Source organism: Pollachius pollachius (genome assembly GCF_949987615.1).
Source record: "Pollachius pollachius genome assembly, chromosome: 15".
Classification (NCBI taxonomy): domain Eukaryota; kingdom Metazoa; phylum Chordata; class Actinopteri; order Gadiformes; family Gadidae; genus Pollachius; species Pollachius pollachius.
Window position 1 is genome coordinate 22041895 of NC_136948.1, and position 20860 is coordinate 22062754.

At 40.1% G+C, this 20860-nt stretch overlaps 2 protein-coding genes across 2 annotated transcripts; both read left to right on the forward strand.

The window, feature by feature from the left end:
• Positions 1-991: 991 nt before the first annotated feature.
• On the forward strand, positions 992-5052 carry LOC307086557 (alcohol dehydrogenase 1; the record flags this gene model as incomplete). Its single annotated transcript, XM_079751803.1, has 9 exons — positions 992-1009; positions 2347-2448; positions 2713-2854; positions 3142-3229; positions 3500-3719; positions 3993-4253; positions 4495-4627; positions 4789-4927; positions 5025-5052. The coding sequence occupies 9 exons, from the start codon at positions 992-994 to the stop codon at positions 5050-5052; spliced, it is 1131 nt and encodes a 376-aa protein (XP_079607929.1).
• Positions 5053-6733: 1681 nt separating this feature from the next.
• Positions 6734-17426, forward strand: LOC307087261 (alcohol dehydrogenase 1-like; the record flags this gene model as incomplete). Its single annotated transcript, XM_079752762.1, has 9 exons — positions 6734-6751; positions 7978-8079; positions 9186-9327; positions 9481-9568; positions 9779-9998; positions 10302-10562; positions 12918-13050; positions 17039-17177; positions 17275-17426. The coding sequence occupies 9 exons, from the start codon at positions 6734-6736 to the stop codon at positions 17300-17302; spliced, it is 1131 nt and encodes a 376-aa protein (XP_079608888.1). The 3' UTR covers positions 17303-17426.
• Positions 17427-20860: the final 3434 nt, after the last annotated feature.

Genomic DNA, 20860 nt, shown 5'->3' on the forward strand with positions numbered 1-20860 from the left:
TATCAGCACAAATCCTGATCTCAAGATGGTAAACATGAAACACATACAGATGATAAAACAGCTGAGAGCCAATGAAAGGACACGATATACCTGCTTGACCATAGCAGATAGTCGGCAAAGACCCATTTCAACTTGAGACGGAACAATGCATTGTGGTGGACTACTACTCGAAAGTCGAATATGATAAAAGCAGACAACCAGGACCCCTCTCTGGCCCTTGGATTACCGTAACGCGTGTAACACCCACGGATTGATTAGCATTCCGTGCCCAAACGCTGATTGGCAGCAGCGCAGAAACAGGGACGCCAATGACACAAAAGTGAAGAAGTGAGTGAAAGGAATAAAACAGCAACTACAAAGGAACCAAGACAAAGACAAGCAATACCCCGACTTTACAACAGAAGAGCAGCTTCAATCTTTTTACAATAAGTTAAATATGAGTGAAGGCTTGTCCTGCTGCTTCAAATAATATCGCCAAACGTATGCAAGAACCAACCCATGTGGGTCACCAACGCAGAGGTTGCAATACTTCCTGTTTTTGAGTCTTCAGAAATAACAAATCGTGTTATATTTGTGAAATAAAATTGAAATCAGAGAAGCACCAAGCCTTTGATGCTGACAAAGTGTGAGCAACACTGGAGCAGGGCCTGTGTGTTAGGTCAATGAGATCTACATTATGATTTACCAATCTGGTTACAGGTGGAAGCACATGGATATTTAAATATTTAAATTATGTGATATCTTCTTCTTTGATCTTGTTTAAATTCTTAAATAAAGATTTATTTAACCAAGGTTAGTCCCATTACTCATGGTTTTTTTCCATCCGAAACATGGTTCGCTAACCTTCAAATCCCTCCCACTCGTACTTATTATTTATTCTTCAAGCAAAGCATGTCCTCCTCCTCCACTCCTGTTCTGGAACACCAGCTGGTCGTCCTCTTCACTCTGCTAATCTTCCTGGAGCATCGTACAAAACCTCTATACCAAAAGTATGGCAACTGTAGGAAAGGTAAGTTCAGCACTTTACATCTACAACAAATTGAGTTTGTGTTTTTCTTTTTTAAATGTTATTTAATGCAATAAAATAGGATTTTTCAACCAATGTATTTTCTGTACAACATTTGTAGAAACACTGATAACCATTTCATGCCTTGTTTTTAGAAATGTTTTTTATTATGTGTAACCATCTGTCTTATTTCAGGTCGAAAAGATAAATTTCTTGCAGCCTTGGAAACGTGTTAGATAGCGATGGTACACCAGGCTCTATCTCTTGTGTGTATGAAAAAATAACTATTTCCTCTTGATATGCTACCAGTGCTGTCTTGAATGTGTCAGTATTATTGCTTATTATTAAACTAATAGTTTCCTAAATATTTAAAGTTAAATCGTTGATCCCAGTGATATCAATTTGGTAGAAAATGCTGTTATAGCTCAAAGCTCCAACTTCACCACACCCTCCAAAGTTCCCCATTCCAATTTATTTTAGAGTAACATGCAGGCTACAAACTGATTATATCTCTATACTTGTAGTGTAATTCATGATTATAGAAAGCTACGCCTACAGCACTGAAAAGTCTGAATATATATTTTTTCCCTATCTCATTCTGTGTTCCATTGAGGGTCAATCAGTCTCTCTGCTTCTGTTTTATGTAATGTTGACTTATCCAAACACCGTGTGGAAAAATGTGTTTACATTTGAAGGGCATTTATTTAATCTGGGCAGAGATGGAGATGATAAACAGAGTAGACAAAGTCCAGTGATAGACTTAACAGTCAACTATTAAATGGAGTTAAAGTTAAAAAGCTGCACAGAGTAGGTTTTACAGCATTCAAAGTCCATAGTATTTTCTCTATTTCTAGTTATCAAAAAGCTTCCTCTCTGTAAGATGCGGTTGTTTTTTTTAAAATAATGGAATCTAAATTCTCTTTCGAAAGTATTTGTATTGGCAAAGTCACTGCTATTATTTGAACCTTTGCCTGAATACTGTATTCCAGATAAGAATGAGAAAATGGCCTTAAATGGCCTCTGGACAGTATAATATAAAAAACAAAACCATTGGCAACTGATATGCATGTAACAAATATGTCACATATATATAACAACATTTAAGATACATTTTAATATCAAAGTGTATAATTTGTCAAATGCACAGCATTACACTATTGAGAATTCCTTGTGACCTGGGAAGCAACACAAATGTGGAAGGCATTTGCAAGAAAATACTATAATATTGAATCATTAAGTCCCCAATCCACATTTCTGTAAATCATTTTCTAAAGATTGGAATTCATTTTGATATGCTCCAGATTTTGATTTATACTTTAATGAATATTTGTCCCTTCTAGGTCATTAAGTGTAAGGCTGCTGTGGCTTGGGCGGCTAACAAGCCTTTGGTGATCGAAGAGATAGAAGTCGATGTTCCCCATGCCAATGAAATACGCATCAAGGTGGGATCTACCTTCCTTTGAAAGAACAGAATGTGTTCTTCTAAAAAATATTCGGTGCTTTCACACGCACGCACGCATGAACGCAAGCACACACGCATGAACGCACGCACGTGCGCACACAGCGCAACAATTCTGATTCTACCTTTTTATAGGAATAATAAAGGAACAGTAGCCTCTGCAGTAGCATGTGTGCAACTCACAAGTAAAGAAGTATACAGCATATCCCTGTAATTAAAACCTATTAACCGGTGGACTTGGATGCAGATCATTGCCACAGGAGTGTGCCACACCGACCTCTACCACCTCTTTGAGGGAAAACACAAAGACGGCTTTCCTGTAGTCCTCGGACATGAGGGCGCTGGCATTGTGGAGAGTGTCGGACCTGGGGTCACTGAATTTCAACCAGGTGTGGAAGCTGTAATCGAAGTGTAATGACTATGGATCGTATTATTCTGGGATGTCGGCATCTATTTAAATGATGTGTGTCGAAGTTGTTTGTGTTTACATGAAAGACATTTCACCCTTTAATTTGTCAAGGTCCACGCAGCAGAGTCCTTCCATCTCTGAAACAGATACATCCCCTCACACAATAAGTGGGCTAAAGAACAGTGTTTAACAGTGCATCGAAGTAAACAAACTGGAAAGATAGGGACTCTGTCTGTTTAATCAACCTAATTCCCATCTACATGTTAGGAGAAAAGGTGATACCTCTCTTCATCTCCCAGTGCGGGGAATGCCGTTTTTGCCAAAGTCCAAAAACCAACCAATGTGAGAAGGGATGGTGAGCATGCTGACAATCTACTCATAGTCTCTCCTTTTCCACTTTATCTGGAGAATGTCGTCAATGTTTATATTAAATTATTCCCTGAAAACTGAATTGGTTTATTGGTGTGGTTTTAACCTCTGCCCTTTGTCAAAAACATTGGAAGCAATGGAAAAGCAATGGAAGCCTGTTTTTTTCTTAGCTTACTTGGCTCGGTGCCGGCCCGCCAGTACTATGAAATGATTTCGTCAATGACTGTTCTGACTCTAAATTACCTTCCTATTGTAGGGCCAATGGCAGTCATGATGTAATGTCACCTAAAGAGACCAGGTTCACCTGTAGAGGCCAGAAGGTGCTGCAGTTCATGGGGACCAGTACCTTCTCCCAGTACACTGTGGTCAACCAGATAGCTGTGGCCAAGATCGACCCTTCAGCACCGCTTGATACTGTCTGTCTTCTTGGCTGTGGCGTGTGTACTGGGTTTGGAGCCGCTGTCAACACTGCTAAGGTATCCAAACAACTGGGTTATGGGTTCTCTTTTATCCAACGATTGTTCAATTGTATTGAAACTTTTTTTTAAAGGTTTTTTAGGTAAAAAAAGGTAAAAAACAATTGTTTAAGGTTGGTATTTTCAGTAACAAATCCTATTTTTGAAACCACAGGGTGTTTATTGGGGATATGGAAAGGAAAGACGTGGATGTGGTCGTGACTGTCTTTCTGTTTTTCTATCCTCAGATGTACATTTGTGCATATGCAAACATGAAATGTGTGTTTTCCACAGGTAGAGCCAGGATCCACTTGTGCCGTCTTCGGCCTCGGGGCAGTCGGCCTGGCTGCTGTGATGGGCTGTCACTCTGCTGGGGCCAAGAGGATCATCGCTGTTGACTTGAACCCAGACAAGTTTGAGAAGGCCAGGGTGTTTGGGGCGACCGACTTTGTGAACCCTAATGACCACAGTGAGCCCATCAGCCAAGTGCTGTCCAAGATGACAAACGGAGGCGTGGATTTCTCTCTGGAATGTGTGGGGAATGTCGGAGTCATGGTGAGATAAGTTGAAGTGACACTCAAAGGGACACAAAACACATATTGTATTTTGACTGAGTGCTGAATTTAAACACATATTTACAAGAAGTTTATATAAAGCTGAAGTGAAACAAACCATACTCACACCCTAATCAAGATCCACAATTCTACACATATATCTCAAATTATTAATTAATAATTAATCTGTTGTGACACTCTAACTGTTATACATTGTGCTTTTTTTGTAATGTCCCCTATAGAGGAACGCACTGGAATCCTGCCTGAAAGGATGGGGTGTCAGTGTGCTGGTCGGTTGGACAGACATGCATGATGTCGCTACGAGACCCATCCAGCTTATCTCTGGACGCACATGGAAGGGCTCCCTGTTTGGAGGTGAGTTGTATGAAAAGTTCCAATCTGACCTCACATTTAGGTTTTTATTACTTGAGGTTGATCCAAACATGTATTGGACCCCAAAATCCATTTCCCCCTGTAGAATAAAACCATATACATGTTGGAAAGGTTTCAGCTTGTAGGGTTATCTTTCCAATCAGGCTTCAAGAGTAAAGATGGTGTGCCAAAGATGGTTAAGGCCTACCTGGATAAGAAGGTGAAGCTGGATGAGTTTGTAACCCACAGAATGCCCCTGGAGTCTGTCAATGATTCCATTGACCTTATGAAGCAAGGAAAATGGTAAGTAAATGAACGGTTTATCTCTAATTTCACCAGTTGTCCTGGCGGCTTGTTAGTTCTAGCCCTAAATGTTATTCACTTCTGTTTTTCCGTACAGTATCCGCACCATCTTGAGTCTTGAGTGAAATCCAGGACCAAATCAATCGAGGACCTAATTGGAAGAACTACTTTTCTATGTTAGTTGTCATAAATTACATTTTGAAGAAAATAAAACAATGTGAAATCAATAAAATAAACTATAAAATAAACCAGATATACATTTTTCCACATATTACAAAATGATGCATTTCTCCAACAAAGAAATTCTTGACTGAATTACAAGTTTGCTTAGCAATGTTCTGATACCAAAACAACATCAAATATCTGATGCTGTAAGTCAAAAGTATTAATGTAGGACATTAATTCAATATATTTTAGCTTTTTTCTGAGAAATACAATTAGATTTGCATGACCTCTCTTCACTGTTCATAAAGAGTTATGATATAATTCAACAGATGTGGACACCGAAGAAGTCTGGTTACAAAACACTGCACCCTAGCTATTTTACTTCATACAATTGGGAAGAAACTGCTATTCTCAAATGTATTATTCCACCAAAGGTTATGTGCTAAGGTAGAATTGGAATCCCCCTGTCATTGCTATCTTTCGACTTGCATAGTTGACTCTGCCGTTGGTGTGTGAATGCTTGACGCTTTTTATAAAAGCGTTTGCTTAATGTGAATGATTGACGACAAAGACAATAAAATGCACATTTCTCGCTAGAATTTATCAAAACCCATTTAATGCCAAATCGATATCAAAATATAGCATTTTCCAGTGAAAAAAATAAATGTCAGAGATCTTAGTTTGTTTTCGCCGACAAAAACTTGACGGTCATGTGACGTGGACGCAGGCCTAAATAATAGGCCAAAAAAACAGACATCGCAGAAATTTAGAACCATTATTGTGAACCTTTTCTGCTGTGGACAAACGTACTATCCTAAATTTTGGTGTTAGCATGGGTTTCAGTATAACACATGGTCATTCTAAACAGTGGAATTTATTGTGACAGAGAGCTACATATATGTAAAAGACCATGGCAAGAAGATAAAAGTCCATCTATCACAAAAACATAGAGAATTTTGGCACGGTAATGCATGGAATGATTGTAGGCAAGCATATTGTAACGGGGGGAGGGGTCGGTTAGGCAGAACCCAAGAGCACAGACAGACGACAGTTGTGGGACAGTTTCAAGGATTTATTCTGGCACAGGATCGGGCAGACTGAGAGCAGACAGACCAACAGGGAATGGACGGCAGGCAGGAGGTCAGACAGGCGAGGGTTCGTTAACAGGCAGAGTGGAGTGAAACAAGAGACAATCTGGCAAAGACTGAGTGAAATGAGAGGGCCGTTATAGAGGGGTCACAGGTGAAGGTGGTTGGGTTAATTAGGGGAGATCAGGGTGGCAGGCAGGTCAATGGGAAAACCAGGGGCGGACCATGACACATATACCATTTTTAAACTCAATCATTTCTAATGTAGGACATTTTAATGTGAGCTGAATAACATCTCCATTATTGTCTACATTAAAGGAGGTTACAGGTTACAAATTACACAATATCTTGTATTTTGTTATCTTTTATTTGACCAGTCCCACTTTGATAAGCCTTCAAATCCCTCCCACTTTGACTCTTTGCTCAACAAAACCCCTGGCATAAATACTTATGCCAGGGGTTGTGTCAGTAAATACTTGTCAGCAAAAAGAGTCAACTCTCTTCCAACACTTTACTCTGGTACTGTTGAGTTGATCTTTATAAAATACAAACTATGGCAACTGTAGGAAAGGTAAGTTCGCCACTTTACATCTACAAATTATTTTTATTGCAATATGTTGTATAATTCAATAAAATGTACGTAGAGTGTGTGTGGTTGATGGCTGGTTTAAGCAGCCTCACCTGGAACTCAGGGCCAGGTGAAGCTGCTTAGCCATCCACTACACACACACTCCACAATGTGCATGAAATGCATTTAGTTTCATGTTTTTCAGAAATATATTCTATGTGTAATAATTAGGGCTGTCAAATGAACGCGTTAATTTCGATTAATTGATCACAGAAAAATTAACGCAGCATAATCGCGCTTCTATAGTGCCCTTTGACCCGGTGCGTCATTTGCGTTGAAACAAAATGGAGGCAGACGAGAAGACGCTGCTCGGCCCCGTGCACGGAAAGTTGAAGTTAAAACTCCCAGACAGAACTGTAGATAGGAACACCGTTATCTGCAATCTCTGTAGTAAGGAATTTTCCTATCACCGGAGTTCATCAACCCTTAAATATCACCGCAACGCAAAACGTTTGGTAGCAAGCTGGCAGATACGAGCTGCCACAGCCCCTGAAGCTGGCGCTAGCAGCCAGCCTCGTCAAGCCACACTCGACTGAGATGCATTGAATCCTGAGTGAGATGGAAATGTTATTCATTTGATCTTAATATGCACCGTATGTTAATGAAAGACATGTTTTAAATAAAAGAGGCATTGAACTTTAAAGTCTATTATGTCTATTATTCATTAAATAACTCATCTGCCATAATTTACTTGAATTAAATTATTTTTAAATACTTTCTCGGAAAAATGTAAGTATGCGATTAATTTAGATTAATTAATCAGAGCCTGTAATTAATTAGATTAATTTTTTTAATCGCTTGACAGCCCTAGTAATTTATCTTATTTCAGGTCAAAAAGATACATTCCTTTGTGAGAAATATCTTTAGGGCTTGTATATTGTGATGTAAAATCTTAACTGGCCCCAGTATAGGGGCATTGGAATGTTATTAGTAATGAAATTTTGGTCTTTGTTGAGTAGTTAATTGTGAAATATTTTGTCATTATGTTGTTTTGGAAAATGCCACACACTGTTTCTCATGTGAGATGTAGCAAAAAGATTTTATTTGTCTAGGGTGTGTTATATTTACATTTATTTAGGATTTTACAATACTACAACTGTCAAGCCATCAACAAATGGCGGAGTGTCCCTAAACAAACAATGCAACAAAAAAATATTTGTCCCTTCTAGGTCATTAAGTGTAAGGCTGCTGTGGCTTGGGCGGCTAACAAGCCTTTGGTGATCGAAGAGATAGAAGTCGATGTTCCCCATGCCAATGAAATACGCATCAAGGTGGGATCTACAAAATGTTCGGACACACACACACACACGCACACACACACACACACAATCTGCCACTATTGGGGTGGAGTTGTCTCAATATTTGATAGAAAGACAGATGACATCAGTGTGAACAGAGATTTGTAATCTGTATGCACTCCGTGTCTACTTTAGTTTTTCTTTAAATATTAAACTATTAATCAACCACTAAAAAATCACTAAAATGTATTTAGCAAATACAGGAAAAGTGTAAGTGTATCTCATTTCTATGGATAAAGGTGACACACAGTTCTGAGACATATCTTCACTATTTTTTTGGATGCTGACTCTTACTTTCTGTTCTGTTCCTTCTTTTGAAAATTAGTTTTCGTTATTGGATAACAGCTAGTTAGGTACAGCTACTCAAAGCGTGAAATGCTGGAAATAAAATGTCATACTGAACTTTACTGCTTTACTGCAATCTACTGGTCTCCTCTCTATCGACCAGATGATGAAGTGGTTCATTGCCGTATTTGTAAGATGAAAAGGAGGAATGGTTTCGACAGCTCCCACAGCATATCCTTGTCTGTCAGCTGATAATATAATATAAAACAAATAATGGTATATCTGGATTCTGTACAGTGGATTTTAATACCAAAGGATACTAGGTCAAAGGTCAACTACTAATAATACATAATGTAGTCATAATTGTATTAAACAAAAATGAATGCACAAACCAAAATAACCTGTAAGCATAATTTACATTTGATTATTGCAATTCGTTTGTAATGCGCAATCATTAACATTCAACCTACTTTGATAGAGACAAGGAATTTGCATCTGTTAAAAATAGAACAACAATGTCTTTCCTTTTTTTAAACAGAAGCAAATTTGGATCCGCTGCAGTGTCCATAATATAAAATAACCTAAATATATATGCATTCAATGCATATACATTGCATGTTCATCAATACGGCATCTAATTAGGAACAATGGAGGAAGAGTAGCCTCTGCAGTAGTGTGTTTGTGCAAAACACAAGCATAGAACACAAGTATACCACAACACCAAATTAGTTATTGGATGCAGATACAACATATCCCTTTAATTAAAACCTATTAACCGGTGGACTTGGATGCAGATCATTGCCACAGGAGTGTGCCACACCGACCTCTACCACCTCTTTGAGGGAAAACACAAAGACGGCTTTCCTGTAGTCCTCGGACATGAGGGCGCTGGCATTGTGGAGAGTGTCGGACCCGGGGTCACTGAATTTCAACCAGGTATTATCCTTGGATGTTGGCATCTATTTTAAAGATGTGTTGAAGTTGTTTGTGTTTTTTATTAAGTACACTAGTAGAGCAACAGTGAATCGCAGTTAACGATAGGGACTCTCGTTAAGGACCTGTTTTTAATAAACTTAAGTCACATTTTAGGTGACAAGGTGATACCGCTCTTCGTCTCCCAGTGCGGGGAATGCCGTTTTTGCCAAAGTCCGAAGACCAACCAATGTTTGAAGGGATGGTGAGCATGCTGATTATCTACTCATTCATCTCCCCTTTTCCACTTAATCTGGAAATATTTAGTCAATCAGTATTTTGTCAATCTCAAGCATCTATAAAGCAGGTTTTCATCAATGATTTCCATGATTTGTGACTGCTTTTACTATGAATCATTCTCTCAAAGTGAATTCTGAGATTGTAAATCCGACTGTAAATCTCTTACCAACTAAAGGTCCAGCGGCGGTCATGAGACGATGTCGTCTCCAGAGACCAGGTTCACCTGTAGAGGCCAGAAGGTGCTGCAGTTCACGGGGACCAGTACCTTCTCCCAGTACACTGTGGTCAACCAGATAGCTGTGGCCAAGATCGACCCTTCAGCACCGCTTGATACTGTCTGTCTTCTTGGCTGTGGCGTGTGTACTGGGTTTGGAGCCGCTGTCAACACTGCTAAGGTATCCAAACAACTGGTTCACCTTTAAACAGATGATTCCATTAATACCTTAATAAAATGTACGTTGATGGGACCCACAGGTTATTTGTAATTTTCTTACTTTCATACAGGCAATATATGCAAAAAAAAAAGAACCAATAATTGCCTACCTTTTTCTGAATGAAAATAAAAATAACAAAAACAATATATATCTCTCTGTATATAGATATGTCTGCATATACATATGTGTTTGTATATATCGCCCTCCCTCACTCTCACACACACGCGTCTATATATGCATACATGAAATGTGTGTTTTCCACAGGTAGAGCCAGGATCCACTTGTGCCGTCTTCGGCCTCGGGGCAGTCGGCCTGGCTGCTGTGATGGGCTGTCACTCTGCTGGGGCCAAGAGGATCATCGCTGTTGACTTGAACCCAGACAAGTTTGAGAAGGCCAGGGTGTTTGGGGCGACCGACTTTGTGAACCCTAATGACCACAGTGAGCCCATCAGCCAAGTGCTGTCCAAGATGACAAATGGAGGCGTGGATTTCTCTCTGGAATGTGTGGGGAATGTCGGAGTCATGGTGAGATAAGTTGAAGTGACACTCAAAGGGACACAAAACACATATTGAATTTTGACTGTGTGCTGAATTTAAACACATTTTTACAAGAAGATCCACTGCAAACTACACTTTGGCGTACCACAAGGGTCGGTCCTTGGTCCATTACTTTTTGCAATCTACATGCTTACCTTGGGCGACGTTATCCGCAGCTTCGGAATTAGTTTCCACTGCTACGCGGATGACACCCAGCCCTTCATTCCTGTAGATTCAGGGAACTCGGCCCAGATCCAGTGGGTTGAGTCCTGTCTAGCTGCGGTGAAGGGCTGGATGTCACAAAACTTCCTACAACTTAACACTGGGAAGACAGAGCTGATAATTATCGGCTCGAAGTGGGACCGGAGAGAGTTTGAGGATGTCTCACTGTGGTTGGATGGACTCGCCATCCCACAGAGTGCATCAGTCAAGAATCTTGGGGTCCTGTTCGACCCTCAACTGTGCTTCAACCAACATGTTAGAAGCATAACTAGAATTGCCTTTTTCCATCTGAGAAACATTGCAAGAATCAGACCAATGTTATCTGCAGCGGATGCAGAGACACTGATTCATGCATTTGTTTCATCAAGACTGGATTATTGCAATGCACTGTTCTCGGGACTACCAAAATCTACCACAAAAAGTCTACAGCTCGTACAGAATGCTGCAGCTAGACTGCTGACCAGAACGAGAAGGTTTGATCATATCACACCTATTCTCGCCTCTCTGCACTGGCTACCAATAACTTTCAGATCAGACTTTAAGGTGCTACTGCTAACCTATAAAGCCGTGCATGGATCTTCTCCATCCTACCTGAAGGACCTGATCATTCTTTATAGTCCTTCTCAGTCCCTCCGCTCTTCGGGAGCTGGCCTTCTTTCACTGCTGAAGGTTAAAAAAAAATCGGCTTGACAGAGAGCGTTTGCCTATCGAGCCCCCTTCCTATGGAATAGGCTGCCACCAGTGATCAGGGAAGCTGACTCTGTGGAGCTATTCAAAGGAAAGCTCAAAACACACCTATGATCTTGCATTTGAAACATAGGATTGTGTAAACGACAGATGCGAACGTGTTGCGGTGACTGGACTGGATGCCTGGACTCTCCTCATGGTCAACCGGCCAGCACCACATCACCATTTTAACATGATGTGCATGTATTTACCTGTATGTCAATTATGGCACCCATTGCACTCCTGACCATCCCTGGAAGAAGGGATCCCCCACTATGTGTTTCTTCTCAAGATTTCTTCCTTGCTAATGTCAAGGGAGTTTTTTCTTGCCCTTGTGGGGGCTTGGGTAAAGGGGGGTGTCATAAATATTTGACCTGTTAAGCCCTTTGAGACTGTCATGGTGATTAAGGGCTATACAAATTGAATTGAACAAGATTCACCTAAAGGAGACATTTTATGAATTTTGAAGCTGTTTGCTGGAAATAGCTTTTGGGGAAAAAATCTTGCCTACCGCTATTCCCCTCTGAATCAGCCCCTTCAGAATGCACTGTTTCTGGTGTCTGTAGCTTTAATGCAAATGAGCTGCTGCCCATTGACCAATGAGCTGTCAGACTGAACCACAGCATGGAGGAGAAGGGATTGTTGCCGTTTGCGTACTCCTGGAGCTCTATATCTATATAATGTAATAATAATATTATATATGGGTATTATATAATATATCTTAAATCACGGCCAAAAGCTATGTGCGCCTCGGATGATATTATGAATCATAAAGACTGTCTGACGTCTCTGGTACTTCCACAACAAGTAAAGACTCGTAGTGGGGGATATCTCGGCCGTGGTTGAGAAGAATTGGGGGGAAAGGAACTTTGGCCTTGACTCTCTGAAGTCCATGAACCGCGACATGGAGGAGAAAGGGATTGTACTCCGGGAACTGAGCTGCCGGACTGCCGCCGAGCTCCTCCCGCGCCGGAGCTGCTCTGCCGCCGAGGCAGTTCAGCTCCCGGAGTACACCGCCGGAGTACACCTTCGACGTCGGCCGGACGGCTTCGGCGGCGGCCGACGGCGGGGATAGGTAGCTCGGCGGCAATCCCGCAGCTCAGCTCCGGGAGTACAGTCCCTTTCTCCTCCATGTCTCCTCCTCCAGGGTGCCGCCGGCATCTCGTTTGTACATGATCAAAAAATCATGTACAAACTTTTTTCAAAGTTTGTATGCGTGTGGGAGCACCAGAGACCCAAAACACCCCAAATCCCAGGAAAAGTGTTTTCATAATATGTCCCCTTTAACACTTCTACACTTATCGTAAATATCGTTCTAAGTATTAAGATTGCTTCTGACTTGAAGACCCTAATTCTTTATAATTGTATGTATCTATTGTTGCTGTTACCTTCTAGAGGAATGCACTGGAGTCCTGCGTACAAGGCTGGGGGGTGAGTGTTGTGGTCGGCTGGACAGACCTGCATGATGTCGCCACCAGACCCATCCAGCTCATAGGGGGACGCACATGGAAGGGTTCCTACTTCGGAGGTGAGGCCCATATAAGGTTCAATGGTTCTATCACAATGGACCAACAAAGTTAAAATCTAACCCCATATTTGAAAACTTTAATTCGTGGTTGGTCGATTAGATTCTCCAATTGAGTCGCAAGAAACAAAAAAAGCCCAAATGATTACATTAATACATGTCGGAAAGGTCTCAGATTGTAGGAAAACCTGTCAGTTTTGAGATGTCAGTGGGCCCTTTAAGGTGCAAAATGTAAGATTATTAGTTAAATCATAAAGAAGATTAACAACTATAATCAACAGAATGTGACCAAATAAAAGCTTTTACGTTATGGCAAAATACGTTTACATACAGGTGTATCTCAATGAATTAGAATATTGTGGAAAAGTTAATTAATATCAATAATTCAATAAAAAAAAATTAAAATCATATTGTATCGATTGATTACACCCAAAGGGAAATATTTGAAGCCTTTCCTACTATTAATCTTTATGATTATGGCCTGCAGCTCATGAAAACCCAAAATTCAGACTTCAGAGAATTTGAATATTGTGGAAAAGTTCAATGTTGGAGCCTGAAGGTGTCACACTCTAATCAGCTAATAAAGGCTCGCTAGTTTCCTGAGTCTTTAAATGGCCCCTCAGTCTGGTTCAGGAGGCTTCACAATCATGGAGAAGACTGCTGACTTGACCGTTGTGCAGAAGACATGATTAACCCTTGTCATTGACAACAAGGAGGCTAAGCTCAACTCGCCTCGACTTGGCCCGCCTTTTTTTGCGTTTCTTTCGCCAAAATCTGGAACCTGGTAACTGGTACTTTTTTAGTCTCCCCTTCGTCGAGGTTCCATGAGAGCTGATCCTTTTGTGTGACGTAAACAGGCTGCTGGCCACTGATTGGCCGGAGAGTGACGCCACTGGACGAGCACGTCGTCCGAGCCTGACACCCGACACCAGGTGTTGTGACGAAAATGGAATCCCCGTCTGAATTCGCAGCCCCTCTCCGCGTTATAGCAGTGTTTATATCATATCGTTACAAGATGAGACGCTTAACACAGAAAGCTATACGTATGATTTTTTTTCTTCTGACGAAAAGAGGGTTTATAGTTTATAGCATTGTTTATATCATATCATCGCAAGATGAGCAACTTGTCACAGAAAGCAATGTTACATTTTATAGGCGACCCACAACGTAACATATCACATTCACAATATTGAAATAAGAGGGCACTAAAATAAGTAATAGTTTAAAAGTCATACATGTATGCATGGTGTGACCCAGGATAATAAGTAGTAATAGGTTAAACGCACATACATCATTCAGCTCCGCCTGTAGAAGGCTGATCCATATATATATACATAAAAATAATAAAATATGATTTAAATAATAATGTGGCGAGCACTACGGTAATGACCAGACTAGAGTCCAGGTAATGAAAGTTACATACACCTCACAACCCTGAAAGCTGCCTTTATCACACACACACACACACACACACACACACACACACACACACACACACACACACACACACACACGGCGGCGGTCCACTTCCGTGATCCCTTCCAGGATCCTTTTCCAGCGACCACAGCCGTGATCACCACAATAAAATTATATAAATATATGAACCCATCGGACTATATGTAACAAAACGGAATTATGAAATCATATTTTTAATTTGCGTAAGTGACGATGACCATTGATTGTTGCTGCTAGTTATGTGATTTGATTGGTCGATTTCTACCATGTTATTGCGTGTATTATTATTTTATTATAAAGGCCTGACTTTTATTGATTTTGGTAGACAATCGTAGAGTTCAACGGTCCATGTTTCCATGGTAACAGCGAGCTCAACCAATCAACGGCATCGTGTTGTTATAGAGGGATTATCAGTCTACGCTCTACGCGCATGTTTCTGGCAGAAAGAGACGAGGGCGTCAAGAGCCGCAATCATGTCTTGTTGTGCGGTTGGTTGCACAAACCCTTTAAATAAGACTGATTATCCCATTTATTCTACTTCTTGCTTGCCAACATAATAAAACAATTCAAATACTTTAATAATTATGCTTTTTCTTATTCGTATTGCATGCTTATTAAATGTATACTCTGTTAGAGTTCATCTCCCTCAAAAAGTAGTCCCCTTTAATTACGATCGATCAAACATGTTTTTGACACCTCGAAGGGCATTATCCCGCTAATACCATGGTCACTTGCCAAGGAAAAGAAATTAAGATCATTCATTTATATTTTCATGCGTTTTACAATCCAAATATATAAAGTTTTTCACATAAATAAGACGGACCTTAGCTACGACTTGGCAACGGGAGGTATTCTAGTCCGCTGAGCTATGAGCCGGAGAGCTAACGTTATGGATTGTACATATTTATAATTCGAAATTCGTCCAAGCCTTTATACCAAAGATACTCTAGGGTCTATAGCATATAACCGCGTTGTCTGATTACAGTTTAATTCATTTTTCACAATTTAACAGCTCTCGTTTTGAAGAATAATCACCTTGCCATTCGTTTCAATGGGAATCGCGACGGTCTATTCTTTCAACATAAAGTGTACATATTTATAATTTGAAATTCGTCCCAGCCTTTATACCACAGATACTATAGGGTCTATAACATATAAAAGCCTTTTCTGATTACAGTTTAATGTAACGGTAAGCTGACAAAATCGCTAATTAACACTGCAACTGCAAATTAACCACAGAGATTACCATGGCAACCGGTCAAACAAATTTTCTTTTTGCCATCATTCTGTGCGCGCATCCGCCGTGTTGATGAACAAATAATCCCCCTTTAGCAGTGTTTATATCATATCGTCACAAGATGAGCAACTTGCCGCAGAAAGCAATGTTGCATTTTATAGGCGCCCCACAACTTAAGATATCACATTCACGATATTGAAATACGAGGGCACTAAAATACATAATAGTTTAGAAGTCATAGGCCTACATGTATGCATGATGTGACCCTAAAGCAAAGATGAAATAAGCGAAAGCGCGTTCACTCGGAGAGGGGGTGTGATTTTCGACACACCAGCATCTTTAAATACTAGCATCAGCGTTCAGTCAACAATAGTGATTGACTATTGGCCTGTCGGTTAATGTGTCACGTGGATAAGCAGGCGCAGTTTAGCACATGCGTGCCTGCGACCCGCCCACGTTGAAGAGGTACTATTCTAGATGGAAACATGACGTGCCTGGAACCAAACCAAGTCGTGCCACGCTAAGTCGTGGCGAGTTGAGCTGGTACTGTCGGTGGAAAGAGGCATAAGCAACTGGGCTTCCATAACACCTCAGCAGGGCAAAAGGCTGATCGACTCCATGCCACTCAGTATTTCATGCAAAAGTAGCCCCATCCAAGTGAGTGCATATAACAGATCATACTTTTCAGAAAGCCTAGAATTTTGGGTTTTCGTGAGCTGCAAGATGTAATCGTCAAGATTAATACAAATGAAGGCTCGAAAAAATTTGTGTTTTTAAATAGAATCATTGGAATGAATTAACTTTTCACACAATATTCTAATTTATTGAGATGCACCTGTATTCTGTTGCAGAGATATTTAGTTAAATTATCAGCAAATGACTGCAGCATCCACTTCTGCCCTCAGTCCAACATGAGGATGAGGAAGAAGTAGAGCTAACCCTAACCATGTTGAAAGTAAACAGAAAATTGTAATTCTGGTTGATTGAGGATCCCTAGAAGCAAAAAAAATTAACAACAGTATTGCAGATTCACTGTTAGTAATAAGCATTACGCTATATTCAGTGGGGAGATGCACTTGGGAGGGACCAAAGACCTTTGGGAGGGACTAGTAATGCCCCGGCCGATGAACTTCAAAGACATGATGTAGTCATGTTCCAAGTCATGTGACCAAAACCTATTGTGGACAAGAGGCTCCGTCCGCAGAATCCGTCACTAGGCAAACAATTGGTTTGCATTTATCATCATTTCTCTTTATCAAATGTTTTTGTTGCCTTGCCAAAACATGTGCTTTTTATAAGGTTTCAAAGGTAAACATGATGTGCCACAAATGGTGAAGGCCTACATGGATAAGAAGGTGAAGCTGGATGAGTTCATAACCCACAAAATGCCCCTGGAGTCGGTCAATGATGCCATCGACCTAATGAAGAACGGAAAATGGTAATTTACAAACACACGTTTATCTCTAAATCCACAGCTTGTCTCAACAGATTGCTTGTGCTGACCAGTGTTATTCTTCTCTATTTTTTTTGAACAGTATCCGAACCATCTTGACTCTTGAGTGAAATCAAGGACCAAATTGGAAGACGTATTGGTATAATATGGTTTTCCTGGGGATAAAATCAAATAACTTGAAATCAATAAAATAAACCATAAATATGATAAAAGAAATATAAGAATGGTACACATACTGTAAACAAATGTCAATGTTGCAATTTTCTTTGAAATAAATTGTTGCCTGATATGCTTGTTCAGAAATGTTTTTAAACTGAAAAAGCATTGAGCATCTGCTTTCCATCTTAAACTAAATGGAAATTTGCACCGTTAGAATACATTTAATTTGTTGCATGCTGTAGGCCTACTCGCATGCATTAATCGCTTCAAATTGAATAAACGAACCCCTAGCTCAGCAAAGTGATCAATTAAAAATGGCCTGTTAACAGCATTGGAACATACGTATTTACAGTAGGCCTACAGCAAATTCTAGGACAGATCATTTTGTTCATTGAATTGGAGATGAGTTATTAAAAGAGACGGTCCAAATTCGTCCCAGCCTTTATACCACATATACTCTATAGTATCTTTGGTATAAAGGCTGGGATGAATTTCAAATTATAAATATGTACACTTTATGTTGAAAGTATAGACTGTCGCAATTCTCATTGAAACGAATAGCGCTGATTATTCTTCAAAATGAGAGCTGGTAAATTGTGAAAAATAAATTAAACTGTAATCAGACAACGCGGTTATATGCTATAGACCCTAAAGTATCTGTGGTATAAAGGCTGGGACGAATTTTGAATTATAAATATGTACAATCCATAACGTTAGCTCTCTGGCTCATAGCTCAGCGGACTAGAATACCTCCCGTTGCAAAGTCGTAGCTAAGGTCCGTCCTATTTATGTGAAAAACTGAATGATGAATGATCTTAATTTCTTTTCTTTGGCAAGTGACCGTGGTATAAGCGGGATAATGCCCTTCGAGGTGTCAAAAACATGTTTGAAGAAAAAGCATAATTATTAAAGTACTTGAATTGTTTTATGTTGGCAAGCAAGAGGTAGAATAAATGGGATAATCAGTCTTATTAAAAGGGTGCCATGATTGCGGTCCCTCTATAGACAGTGGTCCCCTTCGTCGGTTCCCTGCGCCTCGCTCTGGGTTGCAGCTGTCTTCGGACCTTGAACATGTCTGCTGTTTAGCCGAGCAGAACGGAAACCCATTCAGCGTTGCAAATGTTTGAATCGACTCGGGGTCCTGCGCTTACAGAGGACGTATTGACACAAGCCAACGGACAAAACCCGGAAGGGTTGTTTATAAACGGGGCTCAATCATGGACATAAAAAGAAGGCTCAATCCGTTTTGATTTCATTGAACGCAGACCGTTCTTTCGCAAAAAAAAAAGCCATTGGAAACACGTCTTAAAGCACTGATGAATGAATATGTAACCCAGTTCCTGTTAGGGACTCTTATTCTGAAGGAGCAGAACGGAAGTGTGCGTGTGGGTCGCTGTTTTGACTGTTGTGAGCGCTGGAATTAAAGTGGATCGCCCCGTTCAGTGAATGGAGTTAACGATTCTTCTTTTATATATTACCTAAGTATAGGCAACAATAAAACGCTTGGTTACACATATATTTTTATTTTCACATGTTAAAGTAATTATCACCTATAAAACTAATCCTATATTGATGAAAGCCCCCCCCCCCCCCCCCCCCCCCCCCCCCCCCCCGTTTATTAGCTGACGTTAGCCATCAATCTAAAGCCACAAATAGTATCTGGTCAATCTTTGTACATTAGATTATTATTCATAGATTAGAAAACAAAAGGAGATCGTTAATGTTTGGGAATAACATGGGAATGAATGAAACGCGCATGCGCATTTAATACAGCGTTTACAGGAAGTGCGTCATTATTGCGCATCTAGGACCCCAAGTCGATCTGGCCATAGACATCATAGACTGAGCATCGAACGCTAATTAACTGTCAGCGCATTTAATTAATCATTCCTCACTGAATACCACTGATTTTCATATGTTTTTAGTCATACGCGTAGCTATGATAAAGGACACATGGTTTGGCGTGTTTGATTATTCATAGTTGGCTTAACAGTAATAGAATATTCTATGCTATAAGAGACCAGACGTCCGAAATCAAAACTGGGAACATAATCCCCGAGAAGGGGAAAAAAACGGTCGGCTATTTTTAAATTGAAGAAACAATATATGATTAGGCTATATATACATATATATCCTACATAAACAATGTATGAATACATTAGATATCTATATCTTACCTTATAGACTATAGACTTTATTCTGTCATGACACTTTTTATTGATATTTTATATTTACTTTTATTAACATTCTTTCCTTAAATTATTATGTTTTCAGCGATTGTTTTATATGTATTTTTTATGTATGTCGCTTTGGAATAAAGCGTCTGCCAAATACTTAAACAACATATATAAAAACCTGAAAGTTTTTATATCAGCTAAAACCACCAATCTGTTTCACTGGATTCAGATAAAACCAAATTCTGTCTTACCAAACAATGTTAGTATTTCAATATTGTTACTTGAATGACTCCATTTATATCATGGTTAAAATTATACTGTTAAAAAAGTATTGTCTTGTACTTTGCCTAAAATGAGAATGCGTCATGATACAAATCTGCTGATGGAATGTTTATTTGTGGATGGATGGATGGAATGGACTGGAGTTTGCAGGTGGGAATTGATACAGGAAAATGATCAGACCAGAACGAGTGAATTCAAAATACAATAAAAAGCAGCCAGGATAAATGCAGACTGAACATTTACAGTGTACGCAAGGCAATGTGAATGTAAAAAATATCAATATCTGTGTGGGATTAAAACCCTGAAAGGACTGTTTTGCATAGCTTCTTTCTCGTGCTAACTTTCTGAAGTTCATGAGAGGCGAGTTTGGCAATGTGGTGCAGCCTTATCTTATGAAACACAGACACAACCAATGAAAACAAGTCCGAATGGTTGTCGATGCCAAACTGTTCCCCAAGCATCGTTGGTAACGAACGTCGTGAAAACGCTCGTAGCTATCGAGTACTCCAGGGGTACTCGTAGGATGCTAAGAGCATCGTTAGCCTACTATAGCCTCAGTGGCGTCACCAGCGGACATTCCTAGTATTGGATGTGTTTTATTAAAACACATCCAATACCACGGAATGCAGCTGGCACAAATTCGCAACCAAAAACAGTGGTTACCGCCAATGTATTACTCATAGACTACTGTTAGATTCAAACAGCAAAGATAGAGACATGTTAGAAGTCAACAACATAATTTATTGCAGCAATTTAAAATTCCAAAAATACATGTGCAGCCGAAATGTACCGATCAAACGCCACGTCACAAGGCATATAATAAAGTCAAATGATTCCATTGCTCTTCTGTGGGAGGTCGCTCAATGACAGAAGACATAGGCTACGCTATTGTAGAAATTAATCACGCTGAGACCAGCGGGTGTCGGATAATTTCTGCAGGCGTTTTTTGTTGCGATTGTTTGCATTAAACACTGTCGGCGCTTCGGTGAGGCTGTGATGAAGTTCACTATTTATTGGACCGTGTCTAGACAGTAACGAACACCCCTGACC